Source organism: Cottoperca gobio, chromosome 15 (assembly GCF_900634415.1).
Source record: "Cottoperca gobio chromosome 15, fCotGob3.1, whole genome shotgun sequence".
Taxonomy (NCBI): domain Eukaryota; kingdom Metazoa; phylum Chordata; class Actinopteri; order Perciformes; family Bovichtidae; genus Cottoperca; species Cottoperca gobio.
In genome coordinates this window covers 24,581,185-24,607,040 of record NC_041369.1, presented here as the reverse complement: position 1 = coordinate 24,607,040, position 25,856 = coordinate 24,581,185, and the positions used below count along the sequence as shown (strand labels likewise).

The 25,856-nt window shown below is 39.9% G+C and overlaps 1 protein-coding gene across 1 annotated transcript in view; it reads right to left on the bottom strand.

Annotated features, from left to right (window-relative positions):
* The window catches only part of LOC115019659 (spectrin, beta, non-erythrocytic 1), an 80,184-nt gene that overhangs the window by 31,568 nt on the left and 22,760 nt on the right, over positions 1–25,856 (bottom strand). Inside the window, 17 exon segments of the mRNA XM_029449120.1 lie at positions 2,667–2,878; positions 2,955–3,161; positions 7,424–7,504; positions 7,800–8,018; positions 8,116–8,267; positions 8,955–9,108; positions 9,343–9,549; positions 9,640–9,735; positions 10,422–10,580; positions 10,760–10,877; positions 11,380–11,567; positions 11,650–11,762; positions 11,847–11,962; positions 12,722–12,802; positions 12,886–12,977; positions 20,462–20,635; positions 23,331–23,482. Of these exon segments, the coding sequence (XP_029304980.1) occupies positions 2,667–2,878; positions 2,955–3,161; positions 7,424–7,504; positions 7,800–8,018; positions 8,116–8,267; positions 8,955–9,108; positions 9,343–9,549; positions 9,640–9,735; positions 10,422–10,580; positions 10,760–10,877; positions 11,380–11,567; positions 11,650–11,762; positions 11,847–11,962; positions 12,722–12,802; positions 12,886–12,977; positions 20,462–20,635; positions 23,331–23,482 (2,521 nt within the window).

Sequence of the window (25,856 nt, the reverse complement as noted above, 5' to 3'; positions counted from 1 at the left end):
TGTTGTGTTATTATTAATAAATAACACATTGTTGTGTTGTTATTAATACATAACACATTGTTGTGTTATTATTAATACATAAAACTTTGTTGTGTTGTTATTAATAAATAACACATTGTTGTGTTGTTATTAATAGATAAAACTTTGTTGTGTTGTTATTAATAAATAACACATTGTTTTGTTGTTATTAATAAATAACACATTGTTGTGTTGTTATTAATAAATAACACATTGTTGTGTTATTATTAATACATAAAACTTTGTTGTGTTGTTATTAATAAATAACACATTGTTGTGTTGTTATTAATAGATAAAACTTTGTTGTGTTGTTATTAATAAATAACACATTGTTGTGTTATTAATAAATAACACATTGTTGTGTTGTTATTAATAAATAACACATTGTTGTGTTGTTATTAATAAATAACACATGGTTGTGTTGTTATTAATGAATAACACATTGTTGTGTTGTGTTGTTATTAATAAATAACACATTGTTGTGTTGTGTTGTTATTAATAAATAACACATTGTTGTGTTGTTATTAATAAATAACATATTGTTGTGTTGTGTTGTTATTAATAAATAACACATTGTTGTGTTGTTATTAATAAATAACACATTGTTGTGTTGTGATTAATAAATAACACATGGTTGTGTTGTTATTAATAAATAACACATTGTTGTGTTGTTATTCATAAATAACACATTGTTGTGTTGTTATTAATAAATAACACATTGTTGTTGTGTTGTTATTAATAAATAACACATTGTTGTGTTGTGATGAATAAATAACACATGGTTGTGTTGTTATTAATAAATAACACGTTGTTGTGTTGTTATTAATAAATAACACATTGTTGTGTTGTTATTAATAAATAACACATTGTTGTGTTGTGTTGCTATTAATAAATAACACATTGTTGTGTTGTTATTAATAAATAACACATTGTTGTGTTGTGTTGTTAATAATAAATAACACATTGTTGTGTTGTTATTAATAAATAACACATTGTTGTGTTGTGTTGTTATTAATAAATAACACATTGTTGTGTTGTTATTAATAAATAACACATTGTTGTGTTGTTATTAATAAATAACACATTGTTGTGTTGTGTTGTTATTAATAAATAACACATTGTTGGATGTCAACAACAAACGACCGTTTGTTGTTGGACTGTGCTAGTCATGGAATGGCCATAACAAACACCATGTTCGAACATAAGGATGCTCATAAGTGCACGTGGTACCAGAGCACCCTAGGCCAAAGGTCAATGATTGATTTTGTGATCGTATCATCTGATCTGAGGCCGCATGTTTTGGACACTCGGGTGAAGAAAGGGGCGGAGCTGTCGACTGATCACCATCTGGTGGTGAGTTGGATCAAGGGGTGGGGGAAGACTCTGGACAGACCTGGTAAGCCCAAACGGGTAGTGCGGGTGAACTGGGAACGTCTGGAAGAAGCCCCTGTCCTGGGGATCTTTAACTCACACCTCCGGCGGAGCTTTTCAGACATCCCTGTGGAGGTTGGGGGCATTGAACCTGAGTGGGCGATGTTCAAAACTTCTATTGCTGAAGCTGCGGTGATGAGTTGTGATCTCAAGGTCTTAGGTGCCTCAAGGGGCGGTAACCCTTGAACACCGTGGTGGACCCCGGTGGTCAGGGAAGCCGTCCGACTGAAGAAGGAGTCCTTCCGGGTTATGTTATCCGGGAGGACTCCGGAAACAGTTGCAGGGTATCGAAGGACTAGAAGGACGGCAGCTTCTGTCGTGTCAGAAGCAAAGCAGCGGGTGTGGGAGAAGTTCGGAGAAGCTATGGAGAAGGACTTTCGGTCGGCACCAAGGTGCTTCTGGAAAACCATCCGGCACCTTAGGAGGGGGAAGCGAGGAACCATCCAAGCTGTGTACAGCAAGGGTGGGACCCTGCTGACTTCAACTGAGAAGGTTATCGGCCGGTGGAAGGAGCACTTTGAGGAACTCCTGAATCCGACTAACACGCCCTCTATGGTTGAGGCAGAGCTGGAAGCTGATGGGGGATCATCGTCAATTTCCCTGATGGAAGTCACTGAGGTAGTCAAACGACTCCACAGTGGCAAAGCCGCAGGGGTTGATGAGATAAGTAAGGATGCCACCTGGGCGCCTCCCTAGGGAGGTGTTCCAGGCACGTCCAGCTGGGAGGAGACCCCGGGGAAGATCCAGGACTCGGTGGAGAGATTATATCTCCTCACTGGCCTGGGAACGCCTCAGGATCCCCCAGTCGGAGCTGGAGGATGTGGCCCGGAGAAGGGAAGATTGGGGTTCCTTACTGGAGCTGCTGCCCCCGCGACCCGATCCCGGATAAGCGGTAGACGATGGATAGATGGACATTGTTGTGTTGTTATTAATAAATAACACATTGTTGTGTTGTGTTGTTATTAATAAATAACACATTGTAAAAGGAAAGAAAAGTACAAAGCAAAATAAACCTCACAGAAAGTTTCAACTCTGTCACCGTTTTGCAGAAACCGGCCGGATGTTCATAACACTTTATAAAACACGCTTTAAGTTTCACGTTGTGAGATCGGACGTCAGATGTTCACATGAATGCACGTCGGCCTTGGCGGCGGCGCTCTTCATGTCGTAATGATAAACAGATTGTTTCCGAGTCACCGCTGGGGGGCAGAACTCACCGGTGCTGCACGACCTCCAGGTCCTCCAGCTTCTCGGGGATGTCCATGCTGTTGAGCCATTGCTCCTTCTCGTCGATCCACACCTCACAGGCGTTGGCTTCGCTCAGCATCTTGTAGAGAGCCAGAGCGTCCTGCAGCGCCTGCTTCCTGAGCCGCGTTAGCTCCACCACCTCCTTGTAGCGCTCCTCGATGCCCGCCAGCCGGCTCTGAACCTGCAGACACAGACCATCAGAAACCATCAGACACGTGTGTCTTCAGACCTGCAGAGCTCGTGTTTGAGCGCTTCACCTCCTCAGAGTTGGCCTTCTCAGGCGGCAGCGTTTGAGACTGCTCGTGCAGCGCCTCGATGACGGGCCGGTAGCTGCCGATCTCCTCGGCCACGTCCTTGTGTTTCTTCACCAGAGCCTGAGTGGAGAACTCGTCGTGACCGACGTCCACGCTGGAGACAATCCGCAGCACGTCCAGCATCCACGTGTCGATGTCATCCGCATCGGCCTGCACAGAGGAAACATTGATATGTTTAGAATGACATCTTGTTCTATATATATATATATACTATGTGTGTGTATATATGTATATACTATGTGTGTGTATATATGTATATACTATGTGTGTGTATATGAGTATATACTATGTGTGTGTATATATGTATATACTATGTGTGTATATATGAGTATATACTATGTGTGTGTATATATGAGTATATACTATGTGTGTGTATATGTGTGTATACTATGTGTGTGTATATATATATATACTATGTGTGTGTATATATGTATATACTATGTGTGTATATATGAGTATATACTATGTGTGTGTATATATGAGTATATACTATGTGTGTGTATATGTGTGTATATATGTATATACTATGTGTGTGTATATATGAGTATATACTATGTGTGTATATATGAGTATATACTATGTGTGTGTATATATGAGTACATACTATGTGTGTGTATATATGAGTATATACTATGTGTGTGTATATATGTATATACTATGTGTGTATATATGAGTATATACTATGTGTGTGTATATATGAGTATATACTATGTGTGTGTATATATGAGTATATACTATGTGTGTGTATATATGTATATACTATGTGTGTGTATATATGAGTATATTCTATATGTGTATATATGAGTATATATTATGTGTGTATATATGAGTATATACTATGTGTGTGTATATATAAGTACATACTATGTGTGTGTATATATGAGTATATACTATGTGTGTGTATATGTGTGTATATATATACTATGTGTGTGTATATATGAGTATATACTGTGTGTGTATATATGTATATACTATGTGTGTATATATGAGTATATACTATGTGTGTGTATATATGAGTATATACTATGTGTGTGTATATGTGTGTATACTATGTGTGTGTATATGTGTGTATATATGTATATACTATGTGTGTGTATATATGAGTATATACTATGTGTGTATATATGAGTATATACTATGTGTGTGTATATATGAGTACATACTATGTGTGTGTATATATGAGTATATACTATGTGTGTGTATATATGTATATACTATGTGTGTATATATGAGTATATACTATGTGTGTGTATATATGAGTATATACTATGTGTGTGTATATATGAGTATATACTATGTGTGTGTATATGAGTATATACTATGTGTGTGTATATATGTATATACTATGTGTGTGTATATATGAGTACATACTATGTGTGTTTATATATGAGTATATACTATGTGTGTATATATGTATATACTATGTGTGTGTATATATGAGTATATTCTATATGTGTATATATGAGTATATATTATGTGTGTGTATATATGAGTATATACTATGTGTGTGTATATATAAGTACATACTATGTGTGTGTATATATGAGTATATACTATGTGTGTGTATATGTGTGTATATATATACTATGTGTGTGTATATATGAGTATATACTATGTGTGTATATATGAGTATATACTATGTGTGTGTATATGAGTATATACTATGTGTGTGTATATATGAGAATATACTATGTGTGTATAAATGTGTATATACTATGTGTGTATATGTGTGTATATATATGTATATATACTATGTGTGTATATATGCTGTGTGTGTTTATATGTATATATACTATGTGTGTCTATATGCTATGTGTGTGTATATATATGTATATATACTATGTGTGTGTATATATGAGTATATACTGTGTGTGTATATATGTGTATATACTATGTGTATGTATATACTATGTGTGTGTATAAACTATGTGTGTGTATATACTATGTGTGTGTATATGAGTATATACTATGTGTGTATATATGAGTATATACTATGTGTGTGTATATATGAGTACATACTATGTGTGTGTATATATGAGTATATACTATGTGTGTGTATATATGTATATACTATGTGTGTATATATGAGTATATACTATGTATGTGTATATATGAGTATATACTATGTGTGTGTATATATGAGTATATACTATGTGTGTGTATATGAGTATATACTATGTGTGTGTATATATGTATATACTATGTGTGTGTATATATGAGTACATACTATGTGTGTTTATATATGAGTATATACTATGTGTGTGTATATATGTATATACTATGTGTGTGTATATATGAGTATATTCTATATGTGTATATATGAGTATATATTATGTGTGTGTATATATGAGTATATACTATGTGTGTGTATATATGAGTATATACTATGTGTGTGTATATATGAGTATATACTATGTGTGTGTATATATGAGTATATACTATGTGTGTGTATATGAGTATATACTATGTGTGTGTATATATGTATATACTATGTGTGTGTATATATGAGTATATACTATGTGTGTATATATACTATGTGTGTGTATATATGAGTATATACTATGTGTGTGTATATATGAGTATATACTATATGTGTATATATGAGTATATATTATGTGTGTGTATATATGAGTATATACTATGTGTGTGTATATATAAGTACATACTATGTGTGTGTATATATGAGTATATACTCTGTGTGTGTATATGTGTGTATATATATACTATGTGTGTGTATATATGAGTATATACTATGTGTGTATATATGAGTATATACTATGTGTGTGTATATGAGTATATACTATGTGTGTGTATATATGAGAATATACTATGTGTGTATAAATGTGTATATACTATGTGTGTATATGTGTGTATATATATGTATATATACTATGTGTGTATATATGCTGTGTGTGTTTATATGTATATATACTATGTGTGTCTATATGCTATGTGTGTGTATATATATGTATATATACTATGTGTGTGTATATATGAGTATATACTATGTGTGTGTATATATGTGTATATACTATGTGTATGTATATACTATGTGTGTGTATAAACTATGTGTGTGTATATACTATGTGTGTGTATATGAGTATATACTATGTGTGTATATATGAGTATATACTATGTGTGTATATATGTGTATATAAGTATGTATATTATGTGTATATATGTGTATGTATATACTATGTGTGTATATATATGTGTATATACTATGTATGTATATATGTGTATATACTATGTGTATGTATATACTATGTGTGTGTATAAACTATGTGTGTGTATATACTATGTGTGTGTATATATGAGTATATACTATGTGTGTGTATATGTGTGTATATACTATGTGTGTGTATATATGAGTATATACTATGTGTGTATATATGAGTATATACTATGTGTGTATATATATGTGTATATACTATGTGTGTGTATATATGAGTATATACTATGTGTGTAAATATGTGTATATACTATGTGTGTATATATGAGTATATACTATGTGTGTGTATATGTGTGTATATATACTATATGTGTGTATATATGAGTATATACTATGTGTGTGTATATATGAGTATATACTATGTGTATATACTATGTGTATGTATATACTATGTGTGTATATATACTATGTGTGTGTATATATGAGTATATACTATGTGTGTATATATACTATGTGTGTGTATATATGAGTATATACTATGTGTGTGTATATATGAGTATATACTATGTGTGTATATATATGCATATATACTATGTGTATGTATATACTATGTGTGTAAATATGTGTATATACTATGTGTGTATATAAGTGTATATATGTACGTTTCTTCTTTCTTTCTGTAATGCATGTTGTTGAGCAATAAAAACCCAGAAACAGCAATTTAAAAGAGTTTCTAAATCTATAAATATAAATTAAAAGTGTTTATAAATCTATAAATATAAATATAAATTAAGTGTTTATAAATATAAATATAAATTAAGTGTTTATAAATATAAATATAAATTAAAAGTGTTTATAAATCTATAAATATAAATGTGTTTATAAATCTATATATATAAATATAAATTAAAAGTGTTTATAAATCTATATATATAAATATAAATGTGTTTATAAATCTATATATATAAATATAAATTAAAAGTGTTTATAAATCTATAAATATAAATATAAATTAAAAGTGTTTATAAATCTATAAATATAAATGTGTTTAGAAATCTATATATATATAAATATAAATTAAAAGTGTTTAGAAATCTATAAATATAAATATAAATTAAAAGTGTTTATAAATCTATAAATATAAATTTAAAGTGTTTATAAATCTATATATATAAATATAAATGTGTTTATAAATCCAATCCATCCGTTTCTAAGGTAAGTATGAGATTGTATTGTTCACCTGGAACTGGTGCTGGTTGCAGGCCTCCTGCAGACGAGCCTTCCGGACGGCAGAGAGACGCTCCAGAGCCGCCCACTGCTCCTGCAGAGACACGAGGACATTGAGGACATTGTCTCAGACCACGTGCAGACAGAGGTACACAAGTGATGTACTTGTACTGTGATGTACGACAAGCTAGAGCCAAGTTTCAAAATAAAGTAACAACGTGAAACAACAGATTAAACTAAATCGACAAGACTTCAGTTCTTTGTAATTATATCGTTGTGATCATTTAAACTGGACCAAGAAAACTCTGTATTTATTGTCCGTCTGCTTGTTGCACATGTGTTGGTGTCACTCGTGTACAGGAAGTCTCAGGTGTGGTTGGCTGCAGCACCTGGATGTCCCGGATGCGTTCTTTGATCTTGTCGGCTCCAAAGTGGTCGTTGGCCACCAGCTCCTCGCCCTGCCTGATGGTCTGCTGCAGGTGGACGGCTCGCCCGCTCATCTCGTCTTCGAAGGCTTTGTGCTGACTCAGCAGTCGCAGCGCTCCCGTCAGATCCTTCCCGTAATCCTCGGAGGATAGGATCTGCTCCTTCTCCCGGATCCATCCCTCCTGCAGGACACAGTTACAACGTGTCACTCCTCATGAAGCCCAGGAAACCAACAACAACAACAACAACAACAACAACAATCACAGTAAGAATAAAAACCTCTTCGGCCATTTCCCAGAAGAACTTCCAGAGGCGCCGCGACTCCTCGAGGCGAGCGCGCCGCTCCGCCGCCAGCTGACTCAGCTCCTGGTAGCAGAAGTCCATGTGGGCGACCCGGTCCCTGATGATCTGAGGGTCACAGGGCTTGTACCCTTGGGGGGGGGGGAGGAGGAAGAGGAGGAGCAGGAAGAGGATTGTAATGCTCGTTCATTGCTATTGTCTAGAGACAACAATTTAGAGATTAACTAAAATATATAGAGATAAAGTAACTAAAATGTTGGCATGTCTGTCTGCCTGTCTCTCTCTCTCTCTCTCTGCCTGTCTCTCTCTCTCTGCCAGTCTGTCTGTCTGCCTGTCTGTCTCTCTGCCTGTCTGACTGTCTGTCTCTCTCTCTCTGCCAGTCTGTCTGTCTGTCTCTCTGCCTGTCTGTCTGTCTCTCTCTGCCAGTCTGTCTGTCTGCCAGTCTGTCTGTCTGCCTGTCTGTCTCTCTGCCTGTCTGTCTGTCTGTCTCTCTGCCTGTCTGACTGTCTGTCTGTCTCTCTCTGCCAGTCTGTCTGTCTGCCTGTCTGTCTCTCTGCCTGTCTGACTGTCTGTCTGTCTCTCTCTGCCAGTCTGTCTGTCTGCCTGTCTGTCTCTCTGCCTGTCTGACTGTCTGTCTCTCTCTCTCTGCCAGTCTGTCTGTCTGCCTGTCTGTCTCTCTGCCTGTCTGTCTGTCTGTCTCTCTCTCTCTGCCAGTCTGTCTGTCTGCCTGTCTGTCTCTCTGCCTGTCTGACTGTCTCTCTGCCTGTCTGTCTGTCTGTCTCTCTCTCTCTGCCAGTCTGTTTGCCTGCCTGTCTCACCCTCCATGTCGTCAGCGAACTTCTGAGCGTTGCGGTTGACGCTGCGGACTCTGTCGGCCTGGCTGCTGATGTCGGCCTCCACCAGCGCGTGTTTCTGCAGCAGGTCCTCGACCCCGAGCAGGTGCTTCCCGTAGTCCTGGGAGAGCAGCAGCATCTGCAGGGGGGGGGGGGGGTCAGAGGTCAGAGGTTATTAAAATAAGAATAAGAATAATCAGCAGATTTATCAATAATGAAATAATTAATAAATGTAACAAATTCAGATTCCAACCAGGAAATATCTGGAAAAAAACAAAAAACTAAGAATCTGACGAGGATTTCAGTTTCCACATCTGGAGCTTCAGACACGAGTTCAAAGGTTAAATTCCCCCGTCCTGATTGGTCCCCTCACCTTCATCTCGTCCATCCAGTCCATGATGTAGAGCATCTCCTGGAAGACTCTCTGCAGGCCGAGGTTGAGCTCCAGCCTCAGCCGGCGGGCCTTCAGCAGCTCCAGCAGATACTCCCACAGCCGGTTCACGTTGTCCTTCCTCGCCGTGATGCGTTTGATGTCGTGGTAACTCTCCGTTTCCATCTCCCTCGCCACGGACACCACCGCCTGCACCAGTGAGGGGACACGTGTTAATATGCCACCTTGTTGGAGTTCCTCCTCCACAGATTAGGACAGAAATGTTTTTAAAAACCCGACCTGCACTCGCTCCTCGTACGCTGAGATGTCCGTTTCTATGGCTTCATGTTTCTTAGTCGCTGCTTCTACGGCCTGGAGGTCAAACCCAAAGTTATCCTGGAGGAGACAGAGGAGAGGAGACAAGGAGAGGAGACAAGGAGAGGAGACAAGGAGAGGAGATGAGAGAGAAGAGGAGAGAGGAGACAATGAGAGGAGAGAGGAGACAAGGAGAGGAGAGAGGAGACAAGGAGAGGCGAGAGGAGACAAGGAGAGGAGACAAGGAGAGGAGGAGAGAGGAGACAAAGAGAGGAGACAAGGAGAGGAAACAAGGAGAGGAGATGAGAGAGAAGAGGAGAGAGGAGACAATGAGAGGAGAGAGGAGACAAGGAGAGGAGAGAGGAGACAAGGAGAGGAGACAAGGAGACAAGGAGAGGAGACAAGGAGAGGAGAGAGGAGACAAGGAGAGGAGGAGAGAGGAGACAAGGAGAGGAGACAAGGTGAGGAGATGAAAGAGGAGACAAGGAGAGGAGAGAAGAGACAAGGAGAGGAGACAAGGTGAGGAGATGAGAGAGGAGACAAGGAGAGGAGACAAGGAGAGGAGAGAGGAGACAAGGAGAAGAGACAAGGAGAGGAGAGAGGAGACAAGGAGAGGAGACAAGGAGAGGAGAGAGGATAAAAAGGAAGGACAGAGAACAGTTATTAAGAAGTTATTATTATTATTGTAACACTTTAACACATGATGAATATATGTTTAATATATAATTATTACACGTGTAACACATGTGTAATATGAAGTGTGTCACCTGGGAGACCAGCCGCTGGTTCTCACTCAGCCACGTCTCTCTCATGGCGGCTTTGCGGTCGAAGCGTCGTGCGAGCTGCTCCAGCTTCTCCTGGCGGATCAGCTCCGTCCTCAGCGCCAGCTCCCGCTCGTGCTCTGCCTTCTCCAGACGCTCCCATGCCTAAAACAAACGCACACAACAAGCAAAACAGGTGAGCACAAAGTTCATTTAGTGAAAGATTCTGAGAGCTGGATATTTAACTGCAGATCTTTGTGATCTATACTTTTTAAATAGATCGTTTATGCAAATAACTTGTAATAAATAAAACAAATGTATAAATATAAATATTTATAAACGACCTTGTTGATGTCGGAGATGAGTTTCCCCTCTCGAGGAGTGTACACCTTCTGGTTGTTCGCCCTCATCTTACTCTGGATGGTGAACAGAAGAACCTCCAGGTTCCCTTTCTCTGTGAACCTGCACACACACACACACACACACACACACACACACACACACACACACACAGATACACACACACACACACACAGATACACACACACACACACAGATACACACACACACACAGATACACACACACACACACACACACACAGATACACACACACACACACACACACACACACACACACACACACACACAGATACACACACACACACACACACACACACACACACAGATACACACACACACACACACACACACACACACACAGATACACACACACACACACACACACACACACACACACACACACACACACACAGATACACACACACACACACACACACACACACACACACACACACACACACACACACACACACACAGTAAACTACAAGTTTTCCTTAAATAACTTTGTGTATATTTTCTCTATAATTACAGTAAAGTAAAGAGGTTGAAAGTGATCCCAGTGTGTGTGTGTGTGTGTGTGTGTGTGTGTGTGTGTGCACTGACTTCGGGGGTTTCTCCACGGTCCTGTAGGTGTTGAAGGCCTGCAGCTGCTGCTGGACGCCCACCAGAGAGTTTGCAAACTTCCTGTTGTTGAGGATGATGATGGTCTGCTCGATCCACTCCAGCAGGTCCGACGCCAGAGACTCGTACTTCTCGATCATCTTCTCAGTCTCGATGGCGTTGTCCAAAACCTGAAGAGAGGAGGAGACGTATATAATAAATACAATATCTGCTACAAGTTCTGCCGAGCGGAGAACATATCTGAGGCGTCACCTTGCCGATCCTCTTCCCCTCCACCTTCAGCGCCTTCATCTTGGAGAAGTAGTGGTAGTAAGTCACCACGTAGGTGATGATGGACTTCTCATCCGGGTGGTCCACGCTGATGTCTGCACACACACACAACAAAGGTCAGAGTGCATCCTGTGTGTGTGTGTGTGTGTGTGTGTGTGTGTGTGTGTGTGTGTGCTCACCCTCAGCGTCCAGCAGCTTGGTGAGGCCCAGGTGTTGCTCGGCCAGGTTGAAGGCATTCTGCAGGTTGTGGTGAGCGTTTGATTTCTTCAGCTTATCGAAGTCGATCATGTCCGGTCTGAAGACGGGAATTAAACAAATAAAACAATAAAAGAATCTAATAAAGACAGAAATGTAGTTCCCCTGAAGAGCAAGACTCTAAAAGGTTTTAAATACTTATTAAATCTTATTTATTCCTTATTCGGTGCAACAAATGTTACTTTTATTTTCCAGCATGAAGTTTATTTGGAGTTCTCTGCAGGCTGATGAAACTATCATAACATATTTTTAATTGGAATGAATGTCTTTCCCTCGGGGCTCTGAATCCTTCCCGTGCGTCTCAGATGTGGATTTGACTTATTTGCAGTTTTGCTCTTCTTCTGCTCAACTCTTCAAACGGAATATTTTATCTTTATTAACGTGCATAACGAAAGGTTGCACGTCGTGATCAGCTGTTGCAGAGGCCTCATGTGTTTGTGGAGAACATTTGTTCTTCACGTGATCACAGAAGTGATCAAAGGTTCTCATGACGTCAGAAAAGTAGAGACTGTGATATGATGTTAGAGAACATATTAAAATGATTATGGTAGGATGATAAGAACATTAAATTATCTTTTTACTGAGACAATCTGTTGATATTTAGTCGTTTTTTAAGTAAACAGCTGGTTTGGGATAATGATCGTTTTAGATCGATTTTAACATTTTAACTTGAGGCTTTTAAGGCCCTGCATCGTATGGCACCACCTTACATACGGCCTCTGATAAGGCCTGTGTGTGTGTGTGTGTGTGTGTGTGTGTGTGTGTGTGTGTGTGTGTGTGTGTGTGTGTGAGCTCCTACCTGTGTTTGTGGATGAGAGCGTTGAAGGCCATCCCGTCTCTCCAGCTGGTGCTGAAGTTGTGGATGTTGACGTTTGGATATCTGGACAGGAAGAAGATTTAATCATGAATCCAGCAGAACTAGAGGCTGATGGGAAATGTAGTCTGAACTTTTAAAACTCTCACCCCGCCGTCTTCATCTGACACCAGAGCAGCAGAGCATCTTTAGCCGACTTCTTCTCCTTGTTGTCCTCCGTCTCCACGCTGATGTCCTGGATCTGAGACACACAGTAAGAAATAAGGAATTATCTTTTAATCCTACATTTGAGGATTAAATACAAACTCAACTGAAGTTAGATTTAGTGTAGAGTTGTCTTTCTGAGACTGAACCTGACAGAATAAACGTTCTTCATTGCATTTGACGGCTGATTAAATGCATTCATGCAGAAATGTAAACTTTCTGTTTAGATTATTTAGTTTTATTAAATATGTTTTCCCTCATTACTGATTTAATGCAACTTCCAGATGCTTCCGTAAAGGAATCATGTCATGTGATCCCTAACACAATAATAAACACAGTGAAACAAAGGGACTAACAGATGTAGTATTGATAGTATGAATAATAATTAATAATTGATATTAGAGGTTTAAAGGAGGCTGTAAAAAGATTAGGAGTGTAAACCGACTTCACTGCATCCCGAAACAAAAGAGCCTTTGCTTTTAAACACTTGTTCTTGTAATCCATACAATGTGAGGACCACCACCGCTGACAGGATGCGTCCTCACTGTCAACACACACACACACACACACATTGCACTTCCATACTTGTGAGGACATTTATAATATATTCTTCACCTGGTTCTTACCAGGTGAAGTCGTCACTTTCTGAAATGTTTTTTGACTTTTCAAAAATGTCCATACTTTTAAAAAATTGAACGTACTTTCCAAACGTGTCCTAATTTTCAAAAGATTTTTTTTTTTGAGTGAGGTCCTTAATTTTGTGCACAATTCATAAAAATGTCCTGACTTTCCAAAAACGTCCATACTTTTTAAGAAAGTGCACTCTCCAAAAATGTCTCCTATTTTCAAAGTTGCACACTTTCTAAAGATGTCCTCACTGTCCAAAAATGTCCTAATTTTCCAAAAATATCCAAATAAAGAAATAAAATCCTAATTATATAGAAAATGTCCTCATTTTATAAAGATGTCCTCATTTCTTAACGCGCACTCTGTCGATAAATGTCCTTAGTGTATAAAAACACCTCACATGTCCTCATTTTTCAGAAAGTCAAACGCGTCCACACTTTCCAAACACATCCTCACTTTCAAGCAAATGTTCAAAAAAGATCCTCAATTTGCAAACTCTCTTAAACTCTCGTACTTGTTCCTCACAAAGAAAGAACGAGAGCGCGTGAACACAAGAACTTCTCACCTTCATTGATTGACATCCATCAGTATCAGCCTGACAAAAGCCTGAACCACAAATCAGCAACATCAACATGCAAAGCATATATGACACACACACACACACACACACACACACACACACACACACACTGTTGTCCTTCTGTCAATGTGCACTCGGCTCCATTTCACCCACTGCAGGATTTAAAACCACTAAAAAGAGTTTTTTTAATCCTCACGGCTTATAGAAGCTAAATCCTTTTCACCCCATTTCCCCAACTGTTCACTGCGCCGGATGACGTCATCATCGCTCGAGTGACACGACAACAAGATCAACATACAGTAAAATGACGAGTGAGGTCACTTCATGTGTGTGAAGCAGATAAAGACCCTCAGGGACGTTCAACTGTCTTCTCACTTCAGAAATGTCCAAAGAACCGTGAAATATGAATCTTTCAGGAAATGATTAAAGATTCAGCAATGTCACATTTTTAGGATTAGAAAGGATTTAACATCAAGCATAAGTCATTTATCTTTTAATTAAACATATTAATGATGCTTCAATTTATGTTTTATGATTAACATACAAATTATTAGATGCAATCAACCTCAGAGTCTTTTTGGAAGCAAAACCAACAAACTGCAAAGTAACTTTCTGCACAATATATAATATACAATATATACATGTTCCAGCAGTTTGGATCTGTTTTCTCATTTTTGTTTTTGTTTGTGAAATACTTTCAGCATTAAACAGTTATTAAAGGAAGAAGTTTAGAGGAGAAAGTCTGCTAACAAATGAACCAAAGCATCGAGTGCTAGAAGAACATGGAGTGCTAGAAGAACATGGAGTGCTAGAAGAACATGGAGTGCTAGAAGAACATGGAGTACTAGAAGAACATGGAGTACTAGAAGAGCATCGAGTACTAGAAGAACATCGAGTGCTCGAAGAACATCGAGTGCTAGAAGAACATGGAGTACTAGAAGAACATGGAGTACTAGAAGAACATCGAGTGCTAGAAGAACATGGAGTACTAGAAGAGCATCGAGTACTAGAATAGCATCGAGTTCTAGAAGAGCATGGAGTACTAGAAGAGCATCGAGTACTAGAAGAACATCGAGTGCTAGAAGAACATGGAGTACTAGAAGAGCATCGAGTACTAGAAGAACATCGAGTGCTCGAAGAACATCGAGTGCTAGAAGAACATGGAGTACTAGAAGAACATGGAGTACTAGAAGAACATCGAGTGCTAGAAGAACATGGAGTACTAGAAGAACATGGAGTGCTAGAAGAACATGGAGTACTAGAAGAACATCGAGTGCTAGAAGAACATGGAGTACTAGAAGAACATGGAGTGCTAGAAGAACATGGAGTACTAGAAGAACATGGAGTGCTAGAAGAACATGGAGTACTAGAAGAACATGGAGTACTAGAAGAACATGGAGTACTAGAAGAGCATCGAGTACTAGAATAGCATCGAGTTCTAGAAGAGCATGGAGTACTAGAAGAGCATCGAGTACTAGAAGAACATCGAGTGCTAGAAGAACATGGAGTACTAGAAGAACATGGAGTACTAGAAGAGCATCGAGTGCTAGAAGAACATGGAGTGCTAGAAGAACATGGAGTGCTAGAAGAACATCGAGTACTAGAAGAGCATCGAGTAATAGAAGAACATCGAGTTCTAGAAGAACATGGAGTGCTAGAAGAACATGGAGTGCTAGAAGAACATGGAGTGCTAAAAGAACATCGAGTTCTAGAAGAACATGGAGTGCTAGAAGAACATGGAGTGCTAGAAGAACATGGAGTGCTAGAAGAACATGGAGTGCTAGAAGAACATGGAGTGCTAGAAGAACATGGAGTGCTAAAAGAACATGGAGTGCTAAAAGAACATCGAGTGCTAGAAGAGCATCGAGTGCTAGAATAGCATCGAGTGCTAGAAGAGCATCGAGTGCTAGAAGAACATGGAGTGCTAGAAGAACATGGAGTGCTAGAAGAACATGGAGTGCTAGAAGAGCATCGAGTGCTAGAATAGCATGGAGTGCTAGAAGAGCATCGAGTGCTAGAATAGCATCGAGTGCTAGAAGAACATGGAGTGCTAGAAGAGCATCGAGTGCTAGAATAGCATCGAGTGCTAGAAGAGCATCGAGTGCTAGAAGAGCATCGAGTGCTAGAAGAACATCGAGTGCTAGAAGAGCATCGAGTGCTAGAAGAGCATCGAGTGCTAGAAGAGCATCAAGTGCTAGAAGAACATGGAGTGCTAGAAGAACATGGAGTGCTAGAAGAACATGGAGTGCTAGAAGAACATGGAGTACTAGAAGAGCATCGAGTACTAGAAGAACATCGAGTGCTAGAAGAACATGGAGTACTAGAAGAACATGGAGTACTAGAAGAGCATCGAGTACTAGAATAGCATCGAGTGCTAGAAGAACATGGAGTGCTAGAAGAACATGGAGTGCTAGAAGAACATCGAGTACTAGAAGAACATGGAGTGCTAGAAGAACATGGAGTACTAGAAGAGCATCGAGTACTAGAATAGCATCGAGTGCTAGAAGAACATGGAGTGCTAGAAGAACATCGAGTACTAGAAGAACATCGAGTACTAGAAGAGCATCGAGTGCTAGAAGAGCATCGAGTGCTAGAAGAACATGGAGTGCTAGAAGAACATGGAGTGCTAAAAGAACATCGAGTTCTAGAAGAACATGGAGTGCTAGAAGAACATGGAGTGCTAGAAGAACATGGAGTGCTAGAAGAACATGGAGTGCTAAAAGAACATCGAGTTCTAGAAGAACATGGAGTGCTAGAAGAACATGGAGTGCTAGAAGAACATCGAGTACTAGAAGAACATGGAGTGCTAGAAGAACATGGCGTTCTAGAAGAACATGGAGTGCTAGAAGAACATGGAGTGCTAGAAGAACATGGAGTGCTAGAAGAGCATCGAGTACTAGAAGAGCATCGAGTGCTAGAAGAACATGGAGTGCTAGAAGAACATGGAGTGCTAGAAGAACATGGAGTGCTAAAAGAACATCGAGTTCTAGAAGAACATGGAGTGCTAGAAGAACATGGAGTGCTAGAAGAACATGGAGTGCTAAAAGAACATCGAGTTCTAGAAGAACATGGAGTGCTAGAAGAACATGGAGTGCTAGAAGAACATCGAGTACTAGAAGAACATGGAGTACTAGAAGAGCATCGAGTACTAGAAGAACATCGAGTGCTCGAAGAACATCGAGTGCTAGAAGAACATGGAGTACTAGAAGAACATGGAGTACTAGAAGAACATCGAGTGCTAGAAGAACATGGAGTACTAGAAGAGCATCGAGTACTAGAATAGCATCGAGTTCTAGAAGAGCATGGAGTACTAGAAGAGCATCGAGTACTAGAAGAACATCGAGTGCTAGAAGAACATGGAGTACTAGAAGAGCATCGAGTACTAGAAGAACATCGAGTGCTCGAAGAACATCGAGTGCTAGAAGAACATGGAGTACTAGAAGAACATGGAGTGCTAGATGAACATCGAGTACTAGAAGAACATCGAGTACTAGAAGAGCATCGAGTACTAGAAGAGCATCGAGTACTAGAAGAACATCGAGTACTAGAAGAACATCGAGTACTAGAAGAACATTGAGTACTAGAAGAACATGGAGTGCTAGAAGAACATGGAGTACTAGAAGAACATGGAGTGCTAGAAGAACATGGAGTGCTAGAAGAACATGGAGTGCTAAAAGAACATGGAGTGCTAAAAGAACATCGAGTTCTAGAAGAACATGGAGTGCTAGAAGAACATGGAGTGCTAGAAGAACATCGAGTACTAGAAGAACATGGAGTGCTAGAAGAACATGGAGTGCTAGAAGAACATCGAGTACTAGAAGAACATGGAGTGCTAGAAGAACATGGAGTACTAGAAGAGCATCGAGTACTAGAATAGCATCGAGTGCTAGAAGAACATGGAGTGCTAGAAGAACATCGAGTACTAGAAGAACATCGAGTACTAGAAGAGCATCGAGTGCTAGAAGAGCATCGAGTGCTAGAAGAACATGGAGTGCTAGAAGAACATGGAGTGCTAAAAGAACATCGAGTTCTAGAAGAACATGGAGTGCTAGAAGAACATGGAGTGCTAGAAGAACATGGAGTGCTAGAAGAACATGGAGTGCTAAAAGAACATCGAGTTCTAGAAGAACATGGAGTGCTAGAAGAACATGGAGTGCTAGAAGAACATCGAGTACTAGAAGAACATGGAGTGCTAGAAGAACATGGCGTTCTAGAAGAACATGGAGTGCTAGAAGAACATGGAGTGCTAGAAGAACATGGAGTGCTAGAAGAGCATCGAGTACTAGAAGAGCATCGAGTGCTAGAAGAACATGGAGTGCTAGAAGAACATGGAGTGCTAGAAGAACATGGAGTGCTAAAAGAACATCGAGTTCTAGAAGAACATGGAGTGCTAGAAGAACATGGAGTGCTAGAAGAACATGGAGTGCTAAAAGAACATCGAGTTCTAGAAGAACATGGAGTGCTAGAAGAACATGGAGTGCTAGAAGAACATCGAGTACTAGAAGAACATGGAGTACTAGAAGAGCATCGAGTACTAGAAGAACATCGAGTGCTCGAAGAACATGGAGTGCTAGAAGAACATGGAGTACTAGAAGAACATGGAGTACTAGAAGAACATCGAGTGCTAGAAGAACATGGAGTACTAGAAGAGCATCGAGTACTAGAATAGCATCGAGTTCTAGAAGAGCATGGAGTACTAGAAGAGCATCGAGTACTAGAAGAACATCGAGTGCTAGAAGAACATGGAGTACTAGAAGAGCATCGAGTACTAGAAGAACATCGAGTGCTCGAAGAACATCGAGTGCTAGAAGAACATGGAGTACTAGAAGAACATGGAGTGCTAGAAGAGCATCGAGTACTAGAATAGCATCGAGTGCTAGAAGAACATGGAGTGCTAGAAGAACATGGAGTGCTAGAAGAACATCGAGTACTAGAAGAACATGGAGTGCTAGAAGAACATGGAGTACTAGAAGAACATGGAGTACTAGAAGAGCATCGAGTACTAGAATAGCATCGAGTGCTAGAAGAACATGGAGTGCTAGAAGAACATCGAGTACTAGAAGAACATCGAGTACTAGAAGAGCATCGAGTGCTAGAAGAGCATCGAGTGCTAGAAGAACATGGAGTGCTAGAAGAACATGGAGTGCTAAAAGAACATCGAGTTCTAGAAGAACATGGAGTGCTAGAAGAACATGGAGTGCTAGAAGAACATGGAGTGCTAGAAGAACATGGAGTGCTAAAAGAACATGGAGTTCTAGAAGAACATGGAGTGCTAGAAGAACATGGAGTGCTAGAAGAACATCGAGTACTAGAAGAACATGGAGTGCTAGAAGAACATGGCGTTCTAGAAGAACATGGAGTGCTAGAAGAACATGGAGTGCTAGAAGAACATGGAGTGCTAGAAGAGCATCGAGTGCTAGAAGAGCATCGAGTGCTAGAAGAACATGGAGTGCTAGAAGAACATGGAGTGCTAAAAGAACATCGAGTTCTAGAAGAACATGGAGTGCTAGAAGAACATGGAGTGCTAGAAGAACATGGAGTGCTAAAAGAACATCGAGTTCTAGAAGAACATGGAGTGCTAGAAGAACATGGAGTGCTAGAAGAACATCGAGTACTAGAAGAACATGGAGTGCTAGAAGAACATGGCGTTCTAGAAGAACATGGAGTGCTAGAAGAACATGGAGTGCTAGAAGAACATGGAGTGCTAAAAGAACATCGAGTTCTAGAAGAACATCGAGTGCTAGAAGAGCATCGAGTGCTAGAAGAGCATCGAGTGCTAGAATAGCATCGAGTGCTAGAAGAGCATCGAGTGCTAGAAGAACATGGAGTGCTAGAAGAACATGGAGTGCTAGAAGAACATGGAGTGCTAGAAGAACATGGAGTGCTAGAAGAGCATCGAGTGCTAGAATAGCATCGAGTGCTAGAAGAGCATCGAGTGCTAGAAGAACATCGAGTGCTAGAAGAGCATCGAGTGCTAGAAGAGCATCGAGTGCTAGAAGAGCATCGAGTGCTAGAAGAACATGGAGTGCTAGAAGAACATGGAGTGCTAGATGAACATCGAGTACTAGAAGAACATCGAGTACTAGAAGAGCATCGAGTACTAGAAGAACATCGAGTACTAGAAGAACATTGAGTACTAGAAGAACATCGAGTACTAGAAGAACATTGAGTACTAGAAGAACCGACTGACTCCATTTGTTTGAATTTGGGCTGCAAAGTTGCACAATGAGCTGACATGGAAAACGATGGAGCATATCAACTGTGCGTCCTTCTCCCCTCTCCTCGGGGTGCAGAGTTGTGCGGCTGCCTCTTACCTGGAAGCGAAGGATGATGGTCCAGATGAGCCCCAGAGTGAGGCGGTGGTTCCCGTCCACGATGTCGTGCGAGCCCATGTTCTCCAGGTGAACCCGCTGCTCCTTCAGGAACTGCAGAGCTTTGTCCACGTTCTCCAGACAGTGGATACGCATCCGACCCTTCGTGGGTTTGGGCTGAAAACAAAAATGCATGGAAGTTTATTTACAACCTTCAACAACCAGGAAGTGTGAAGTGCTTCCTGCAGAGTGAAGACGTAGCTGACGTCAACACTGTTATGATCCTGTGCTTCAACTTTAACTAAACTATATTCAATTATAATCTTAATAAAATCATCCAACACAGGACAACAAACTGAACATCGTGATTATATTTCAGAGTATTCAAGGATCAAACACTTAGAGAGGATTTAAGTGATCTTTATCAGTTTATATGTATTAACAGTCATTTCTGACTTATTACATTTCTTTATCTCTTTGCACTGATGTGGTATTTTATGTGTCGGCTGCTTTGTGTTAAAAACTCCGTGAAAGATGATGAACTGTCAGATATTATTATTATTATTATTATTATTATTATTATTATTATTATTATTGTTATTTTTAATAGAATACTCTTGTATTCAAATCCAAAGTATTCTCAGAATAATATACAACATATGAAAGGTTATGCAGAAGGGCCATGTTTACACTGTTAATACTGTATTAATATTATATATTATATATTATACTCAGTTTAGTCCAGAGGTCGTGGGAGGAAGATCTATTTTTACTTTCTGGATATTAATTCTAATAATAATAATAATAATAATAATAATAATAACAACAATAAATAAATAAAAATAAATAAAAATTATAAAATAATATTTATTATAATTCTAAAAATAAATAAACAACAATAACTGAGATATAATAGCTGAGATATATTTATTTAACAGATGGGTGTTTATGGTGTATATTTATTTCTGGCACAGAAGGTTGAAAGTTCTACTTTATTGTCAACATCTTATTCTCTAAATGCAAATTAAAAAAAGTCTTCGTCTCATATCGGCCCTAAAACTCTTCCGTATCTTATTTATGCATCAAATGAAACCCTCTGTCCTTCCTGTGTTCAGAACATGAACGTTTAACTTCTGGAACTTTAACTGGTCTCTGCATGAAAGAAAGTAAAAGTGAGACGTTGCTGAGGTTTGTGTTCCAGTTTGTGTTCGGGAGGCAGACACCCTCTCCACATTTAAGAGCAGGCTAAAGACTTTCCTTTTTGATAAAGCTTATAGTTAGGGCTGGCTCAGGTTTGCCCTGGATCAGCCCCTAGTTATGCTGCTATAGGCTTAGACTGCCGGGGGACACCTCCCTGCTCTCTTCCTTCTCTTCCTCTCTCCTCCCCTCCCTCTCTTCTTCTCCCTCTCTATCTGTATGCATTTATGTAAATGTTGTTACTAACTCATCATCCGGGGCATCATCCCCGGAGTGTCTGTGTCTCATGTGGCAGGTTGCCACTGATAAAGTTCACGTCAGGATCATGAATCGTGGCTGCGCCTGCTGCCCTGGTCCTGCTGGACACCAGGAAGCCTTTTTGACATTTTCCTGGATTCATCCAAACTTTCTCTTTTTCAACACAACATCATTTCTGTCAAATGTTGTATTTGTACTATGTTGTTTATCCTGTACACACGACATCTATTGCACGTCTGTCCGTCCTGGGAGAGGGATCCCTCCTCAGTCTCTCCCTGAGGTTTCTAACATGTTTCCCCCTTTAATTATGGGGTTTCTTTTAGGAAGTTTTTCCTTGTGCGATGCGAGGGTCTAAGGACAGAGGGTGTAAGGACAGAGGGTCTAAGGACAGAGGGTCTGAGGACAGAGGGTCTAAGGACAGAGGGTGTAACGACAGAAGGTCTAAGGACAGAGGGTCTGAGGACAGAGGGTCTAAGGACAGAGGGTCTAAGGACAGAGGGTCTAAGGACAAAGGGTCTAAGGACAGAGTGTCTAAGGACATAGGGTCTAAGAACAGAGTGTCTAAGGACAGAGGGTCTAAGGACTGAGACAAATGTATAATTTGTGATATTGGGCTATACAAATAAATTTGATTTGATTTGATTTGAGGTGCAGACAGAGCGTCCTAATTAAAGATGAGACACAGCAGTGTGTGTGTGCAGCCGGAGGAAATAAATGAAAGTGTCAGAACGTATGAGAGGAAACACAGAAAGTCTTTTAATACAGGCGCAGATTCAGGTTCTCGCTCACAAGAGACAATAATAATTAATGTCATTTGTTTTATTTATCTTTTGCTCTGAAAACACATGTTTTATACACTGATGGTGTTTGAAATGAGAAGAATCTCATTAAAAAGTGTCGTTCACAACGTTTGCTGCTTAATTTAACTCATTCTGGTGTAATGTTTGTCAGAAATAACATTTAAATTATACATTTGCACCACAGTGCCAGGAGACCAACGTATCTCCTTATTTAATATGTTAGCTGCTTATTTTATTTTATTACGCATGTTTGTCTCTTTATTTAATATATTAGCTTCTTATTTTATTTTGTCACGTTATGAAAAATACAATTTGTCAGCACATTCTTTTACATTATTTATTCTTTTTAACTGCACAGTTAAAATGAGCAACTATAGAACAATAGATTCTGTTATTCTACACTATAGTATATTCTGCAGAATATACTATAGTGTATACACTATAGTAGAATAACAGAATCTTTCAAATGAAACAGAAACGTTGCAGCAGGATGCTGAGAACAGAGAGTGTGTTGTTCCTGTTACCTGCTGTGAGGCTTCAACTTCTCGTTAACTTTGTAAAAAGCCTGATATTTCCCTTCTCTGCTGCCCTTTCAAAATAAAAGCCTGTCCACTCACCAGTCTCTCTCCTGACAGAACCTCCAGCAGCTTGATGAGCATGCGTCCGTCCCTCAGGTCCATGTACAGGTCTGTGATCCTGCCGGAGACTCTGGACAGGTGAGAGTTCACCCACTTAGTGAAGGTCTTCTTCTGCACCGCCTCCCGCTCATCTGCACGGGACACAAAGACGTAACGAGATGTTGGACAACATGGTGACGGCTGAGGAAGAGCGCGACAGGAAACTGAAAGTTCTGGAAAAAGCTTTTGTATTCTAACAGTTAATTAGTTTCCAGATCAAAGGTTTGGTTTTGGTGGAACATGTTTGTCTCAGTTCCTCAAAGTGAAGATTTAAAAGTCTTGTTTTGTTACTTTAACAGAATTTAAAGACATTTAAGATGAAAACTTACAAGAAAGTTGAATCGATTGTCAAAATAGTTGGATATGAATAATCAGCTATAATAATCTAATTAGCTCCATAGTGTACGTGTTTCCTGTGTGTGCGCGTGTGTTCTCAGCATCCCATAGGCTCATTGTTCCTGTAAGGTGTGTGTGTGTGTGTGTGTGTGTGTGTGTGTGTGTGTGTAAGGGAGAGGTTTCCTGTGTCTGACAAAGCAGACTAAATCTAAATCACTGCTGTAAATATTCTCTCACACACACACTCTCTCTCTCTTCAGTGTGTGTGTGTGTGTGTGTGTGTGTGTGTGTGTGATATAAACTAAGTTGTGTTGCAGACAGCAGGTGTTTTCTATCAGGCTGTGTGTGTGTGTGTGTGTGTGTGTGTGTGTGTGTGTGTGTAGCATATTAATTCCGCGGATGAACTCTTGCTCAATTGCCAAGACAACGCTGTCACAGGAGGAGAGGGCGTGACCCCCCCCCCCACGCATACTATTTAAAAAACTAAACAAAAATGTGTTTTTTGTCCCAATTCCAGCAGGACCCTGCAGTCAGCAGGACCCTGCAGTCAGCAGGACCCTGCAGACAGCAGGACCCTGCAGACAGCAGAACCCTGCAGACAGCAGGACCCTGCAGTCAGCAGGACCCTGCAGACAGCAGGACCCTGCAGACAGCAGAACCCTGCAGACAGCAGGACCCTGCAGTCAGCAGGACCCTGCAGTCAGCAGGACCCTGCAGTGTTAATCGATGATATCTGAGATTCTAATCTGTGGACCTGAGTGGGATTATATTCATGTACATGTCACATGACAGCAGCCTCATGTTGGATTCGTCTTCTCCAGCTGCTGATGTTCTACCCCAACACATCTTGTTTATTATATGAGGTGTGTTTGTTTACATGGTGTGTGATGGAAACTGTTACAGACTGTCAATCAAGCACCGGATCAACTAAATGTAGGTTCAATGAACTCAAATGATGAATTCAAACGTCCACGTTTCTTTGCTCTTTCTGGCACTTCTGTGTCATTAAGAGCCGAGTCCCAGAGTTCAGAGCTGTAAAACATGTGAGGTATAATGCTGCCCGCACCTTTTACTCTTTAAACTAAGCAACAATAAGAACATCGTGACGCACGAGAGAGAACACACTGGAGATGTGTCATGAACTCAGTCTGACCTCTGGAAGGAAACTGGACAAACAAACGATAAGAACCCCTGACTGTTTATTACATGCAAACAAACATTCAGTGTGTGTGTGTGTGTGTGTGTGTGTGTGTGTGTGTGTGTGTGTGTGTGTGTGTGTGTGTGTGTGTGAGAGAGAGACAATATCTTCAGTGTTCTTTGGTATTCAGAGGATTTCTCATATCAAACTGGAGCTGCTGGAATACGTCTACGATCTGTTAGTGATCTACAGAGAGAAGCATGTTACAGACAGCTGGCTGGAGACTTTAATACACTCACCACACACACACCCACACACACACACACACACACACTATGTTGTGTCATCGCTGTTAAACATTTTCTGACATTACATCTTATTTATATCGTATTGTAGTATTTAGTATTTAACACACATTTAGCTGTGTGCCTTATCTCCATCTTCTTGCTTCCTCCTGTATTTTCTACATGCATGAAGTGTGTGTGTGTGTGTGTGTGTGCATATTTGTGTGTGTGTGTGTGTGTGTGTGTGTGTGTGTGTGTGTTGGTGCTTCCCCTTCCTGTACTGAAAAAGAAGCAGATGCTCGTCCCAGCAGGAACACGTGTTAACACTCACACACAGACACACAAAGACTGCTGGACTACACCCATTCATAGTGTGTGTGTGTGTGTGTGTGTGTGTGATATTCATATCAATATTCTCTGTCAGGATCTTTGGACTCCAACATGTCCATGGTGTTCCCACGTTTTCCAATCTGTACAAATGTTTTTTTACGATTATGAGAAATAAATGACTATTCAGTAGAATTATTTCCACCCCTTAGAATAATTCATTCATAAATCATTACTTTACTATTTACTAATAATGAGAATATATTTTATAGATTCAGGTTACTGTACACACACACACACACACACACACACACACACACACACACACACACAGACACACACAGAAGAGGGTGTGTGTCTGTGTGTGTGTGTGTCTGTGTG